We start from the raw sequence: 6,000 nt of genomic DNA, 5'->3' as shown, positions 1-6,000 counted from the left end.
AGAAGTTGTGTCATCACAAAATATGCATTCTAAAATTATAACAGATCTCTTAAACAGGAATCCCGCCTTTTTAGTGACAAGCAACCAAAAGTATTGCTTGCTTCACTTGCGGTTAAAATTCCCACGAGCGTGAGAGTCGATGAGGTATTCGGAAATGCTATGGCGGGTGACTAATGTAATTTATAGTCAAAAATAGTACGAGTCTATTTGTTACCCCTGCATTAACATGGGAGAGTAAGTGATTAACATTCTGGTGGTATCCTTGTTTTTAATATTTTCTATTCTGGAATACTATCTAATAGCACTCTGTAGAAAACGAGATACGCTTCCTCTTTATATTGCTTCGTGAAAACTTTCATTTCTGTTAAGATGTATATATTCAATGGTAGATGTTCAGTTTATATGCGAAATCACGAAAAATGCAAATTATTGTACTTTTCTAGTCTGTCTGCACCTACAAGATAGGGTAAACAAACCGTTTGATATTTAGAAAACATCATGGATTAGTAATACATAATACTATAGATATAGCCTTGTTGACGAATAAGAGTTGTCAGTCTAAGATGGTTTGCGTGTACGTCATTCTTGTTTTGAGTGACGTAGTAGAATAAAAGGGCACATGTACTGGTATGTCCCCAAGCGGTAAACGTCAGGTGACCAGGTAAATTTTCAAATTTCTAAATTAAGCTTTTTCTAAAATCAGCATCAAGCTAGCCCTTGTCTCTCTCTCTCTCTCTCTCTCTCTCTCTCTCTCTCTTGTTCATACAATGGCGAAATGCATTATTTGTTATCTGTTTGACCCAGTAAAAATGACAAAAACATCTTTGTCCAATACAAACATAATCAGATTTATAAAGTGACTATGACCGGGCCGACATATACAGCGTAGTCCCTAAAATAAGTTCCAGTCTAGATTAATAAGATTTTATCAATGGAACTTAATAGGAGTTTTAAGCCCACTGCGTTCCGTTGTTTACACGGTCGAAAGTAGTCTTAATTGACTTTAACGCGAACCGCAACTTCGCACCATGGAATTTCCTCTTCTCACCGAAAAAATGATATACTTGAGTGCTTTTAAATGAAAATTACTTTTGATAAGTTAATCGATATATATGAAACTAAAACTAATGACGGGTGGGTCTATTGAAAGATTGTACATGTAATGCACGGGTACTTGCTTGTGACTAGTTATTTTTTAAATATGTCACGATCCCGGTCACGTTTCTGTCATTTTCCATTCATATTTTTATGTCTTGTGCCTTTGTATATGAAGCACCTTCAATTTGCTACATGTACCACCAGTACGTTATAATATCACCAAGTAAAAACACGATTTTACTGGTTGCTTTGATAAAGTCGTGCAAATACAGTGGATTCGCACGCGCGCATACTCGCATCTCTAAGTGCTGGCATATACTCCAACGCTCACGTTCTTGCACGCGCTCGCAGATAAGTTTCATTCCAAAACTAATCAATTTAAATCATTCACAGACAATTCTGTCCCGTTACGTGCCGGTCAGATAAGGACTGGACATATTGAATGAACTTCTAACCGTTATCAGATCCGTCATCAAACTCGTCCTGATTACCGTAGTAGTAGTCCCTTATTTTATTCACTGTTGTCACGCCACAGTTTTTATACATCTTCATATATACCACACCTGAATGTAAATAAGTGTGTAAGCGGTGAGGGATCGGACCAATAGAGCGGCGATTTAATTCTAAACGATTACTAAACTTCACAGTGGTCAGTGACACGGAAGACAGAGGCACAAGAAGAGGAATATACATTGTACAGTACGAAGCTAGACCTTGATACCTGAATAAGCTATATACAGTGCACTAGCATATAGGCACCGGTATATGTACCTGTCGATCGGTACTGTTTTAAGTGAATACAGCCAAAATGGACCGGATAAAACAATTAAAAAGAGGATTAATGAAAAGAGCCGCCGTGTATTTTGGCAGCACGGACAATGTGACTGTCGTTGACTCCCAAATGTCGCCGAATAAGGTAAACATACGAGTGAAGCCGGTAAGGGTCTCAAGACGCCGTAGTCAGAGCCAGTTTGGTCGACGACCGTCGTTTAAGGTGGCCTTAAAGACGCTCGGCAGAGCCAGGGAGAGCATGACGGTCGTATTAAGGGGATACAGAAAGCTGTCAGCTCCTCAGCACAGAGACTGGAAGTCTGAACAAAATCTCTTATGTTCGAGTGACGATGATGACAGTGATGAGGATACATGTACAAATGCCGGCTTTGACAGTGAAGAGACCTGGTGAGTTTTTAAAAGTTTTGGCAGAGAGAGAGAGAGAGAGAGAGAGAGAAGGAGTCATTATAAAAGTTACAGATACATAAACTTGTAGTACTTATAGACACATCAGTTTATTTATAGGCCAACTTAACGCATGGTATCATGGCAATGTAACTTCATGAATACGAAGTACATAGTCGGTTCACCGATCAAGTAAAAACAAACAATAAAGGTTGTCACGTACTGTAAAGTGTACTGCACCAGTATCTTCACACGAGCAAACGACTTATAGTCAAAAACTTGACACATGTAATATCACAATGACCCGTTTTGTATTGCTTGTTTACATGCATTGCGTATGACACGCACGTGTGACAGACCTCCCATGATAATGGTACACAAAAGGGTCATAACTGATAAGCTACAATAGTGATATATATATATATATATATATATATATATATATATATATATATATATATATATATATATCAGGGAAATTATAAAAAAGCACGCTGGTCCTAAGCATCTTAGAATGAGTGAAGCATGCAATTAAATTTATGACTAATCCCGCCGATTGTGCACAGTCTAAACTTCGTCATATATTTAACTGGTAGATTCTGCACTCATTCTCTGCTCGCATAAGTTGCCTGTGCCTAAATATTCACCTGTGTTTCTGATAATATCGAATCTTCTTCAGATTACATTTCTTATAGTGGCCTTGAACAACTATTAAGTGTATAAAAACAAGTATAGTTATCAATAGAATGGCGTACAGGTAACAGTGGACGATATTGGTAGGCCCTATACTTGTACAGTACTGGCAAAAAAGAGCTTATAATTCTATCGAAATTACAAGCTGGGTGGAATTTTCAGCACACACACGTACTATCATCGTTCATTATACGTAAATTAAAATAGTGGATTCATTTATGTATTTTCATTGCATTATTTCAATATAACAGTTGTTGTAAGCTATTATTATATTTACAAAATCTAGCCTTTAACCGATTTCCATCAAATATCAACAGATTTTAAAGCCAATGCGCGTCTAACACAAGTATTAAGGTCCCACGGAGAGACATTTATTGGTCTCCCACAATGAGGCCATTCAGTGTAGGCTCATAAAGCATGAAAAGTGCATCGCTCTCAACCATACTAGTAAGTTGAGCAGGAGAGTCCCGTATAAAGATTGTACACTCGATTCCATGATAGTATGACATTTCTGATACAATATTTGGACCACGTATGGAAATTACTGTACTTTAATTAATGTTTATTTTACTGTCAGTAGGATGTATTTTCCTCCCTTTTTTAAAATTCAGTGACAAGCAAACTAAAGTTGGCCAAAAACAATTAACTGCTCTATACAGAAGATTATCATAATTTTAAAACGTTATACCGTGTACCTGTGGGAGATAAATCAAAGAACAAAAGCAGTGATTGAATTTTCAAAGTTAGTAAAACGTTTCCACAGCTGGACGGTTTGCATTTGTGACAGTAACGTTTGTCCCTTTTTGGGGTTAGACGACGAATAATTTTGTTTATTATTCATAGTTCAGGAGAGTGAAACTTTGATAAAAACTTCTTCTTAAAGGACCCTAAAATAATCAAACATAGTTTATAATTTGTGCACTCAATATTTTTGAGAGCATGCCTGTGACCTTATTTGCACCTCTATGTTGGTTTTAGGTGAGAACAATCGTCTCATTTGGGAATGAGCCCTAAATTTGTTAAATGCTTAGGGTCCCTGATTCGCTGTCACTATGTTTTCTTGTTTAAACTCATTTTGAAGTTGAGAATCCCCTGCACAGTTTGAGGTTAACAGTCATGCTAGTAATTGCGATAGGCGTTCATTTAGAAAAGGAATTCTCATCTCTCAGCTGTCTCAACTAACGCATCGAAGAAGACGCAGAATCGTTCATGTATGGCTAATTACTTTAATAATGTATGGTTGCATAATATTGTCCATTCAGATTTCATCACCTGTACAGTTGGCACGAAAAGCAATTGCATATTCTTTTCTGTTTTTGTTTTGGTGATGCATGTTGCGAGTTGTTAATAACTAATTTTTCTTTTTGGTGTTACGCTGTGTGTCTTTTGATCAGTATTTTATGACCGCGTAGAGGCAATACATACCAGGTTGAACTCAGGTGGAAAAGTTTGTCTCTGAATGTATCTGTCATTTAAGGCTGAATGGCACGGGTAAACGGAAAATTACCCTTGAGTCGAATATTTTAACGCAGTTCGTCTAAGATGATGTTGGCCTTTATGGAGGTAGGCACCATAATTTTTCATTAGGAGTTTTGATTTCCGAGGCTTCTGCTTGGCTAGGCAGCATATTAATAACACTTCGTCGGGCAACGATGAAGACTGATGGGGATTTATAGCGGCAATAAATAATGTGCCAAGTTTGCTTGGTCTTAGGAAAAAAATAACAAAGTCTCTCTTTGTGCAAAATCCTTATAATATATACTTTTTTTAATGTTTGTTCATAGCTGACCGAGTACATTCTTGACATTTGACAATTTCTATGTGACATTTTAAGAATTTTGAAAAATAAAAATGTTAAATCAACATCTTGCTTTAGAACGTGGTGCTGAGCTCTGTTCTCGAGAATTATCGAGAGATATCATTCAACTGTCTGTGTTAAGAATATTCTTTGTAAGTACCAATGTGAAAAGAGGCTTTGCCGCATCCATTCTTTCATTTTTTCACGTTCTCCCTACAACCCGATACGACTTCAATCCAATGGTTCCAGGGTACAAAAGAATAATGTTTTTCAAGATATTAACTAAGACGAAACTCTATACCCCTTGGCGAATAAGAGCTGTTTTCTTGGCCTGATTGATCGGGTGCTTAAAGTGCTGGAGCTCATTTGACTGGAGGTAAATGGGGTGATCTGTAATCTTAGTCGCTAGGTGTGAAAAGTAAATTGATATTGTTCTTGGTTCCTCTTCAAACTGGCCAATGCTCTAGCGGTTTTATGTTAGTATTTGCTTGAAAATCAACCGAAGAAGACAAAACGGATGACAGTCGATCTGTATCAGAAGGGCAACATGTTGTCTGGACCATTAGAGAATAGATAACATATTAATTTCACATCTGACTTGGCATAAATGTGAACAAATATACCCAATTTTACCTTTGTTTCTGTTCTTAAAAGATAGGCACATCTTTGAAGACATATCAAGATTTTGTTGGCCTTTTGCATACCAATTGGTAAGCGAACATGCGAAAGTCGAAATAACAAAAATCAACACTGATTTTTTGTAGAATTAGAGCAAATAACTAAAGTGTCTAATTTCATTTTGCTGAGAGATAACATAAACACAATGTCGACATAGCAGGGTTGTTGTTGACAGGAAATCACGCAGTCAAGCAGGTCAAGTCAAGTGTACATTGTATTATTAGTAAACCGACACCTTGCTCTACTTTTGAATATTCTGTCAGTAGTGATCTTTAATAACAAGTCGATAAGTCAATTATGATATTCTTTGCAAAAGTTTTGTAGTTTTTTTAATCCGATCCCAGCTTCTCTTTTTTAAATGTAATGTCTCGGCGGATGTCTTCAAGAAACGTGCAGTAAAGGTAAATGTGTACTTGTTTTTTTAATGATGCAGTTTTAAATTACATAAGTAGAAGGCTAATACTCAAATGGCTAATGTAACGAGGTCGATATGTTTGAACTCTTTAATGTTTTATCTGATTAATTTCTGAAATAAAATTGGCTTATGTCGCAAAAGA

The 6,000-nt window shown here is 36.7% G+C and overlaps 1 protein-coding gene across 1 annotated transcript in view; it reads left to right on the top strand.

Annotated features, from left to right (window-relative positions):
• Positions 1-1,608: 1,608 nt before the first annotated feature.
• LOC106178946 (GTPase-activating Rap/Ran-GAP domain-like protein 3) overlaps positions 1,609-6,000 on the top strand; it is a 105,031-nt gene continuing 100,639 nt past the window's right edge. The window contains exon 1 of the mRNA XM_087008060.1: positions 1,609-2,277. Coding sequence (XP_086864186.1) covers positions 1,907-2,277 — 371 coding nt within the window. The 5' untranslated portion in view covers positions 1,609-1,906. The remainder of the gene's footprint in view (positions 2,278-6,000) is intronic.

The sequence above is a fragment of the Lingula anatina genome, chromosome 3 (genome assembly GCF_051362555.1).
Source record: "Lingula anatina isolate TDL-2025a chromosome 3, LinAna3.0, whole genome shotgun sequence".
NCBI classification, from domain to species: Eukaryota; Metazoa; Brachiopoda; class Lingulata; order Lingulida; family Lingulidae; genus Lingula; species Lingula anatina.
Note: the sequence above shows the minus strand (reverse complement) of the source record. Positions and strands in the feature narration are given on the sequence as shown.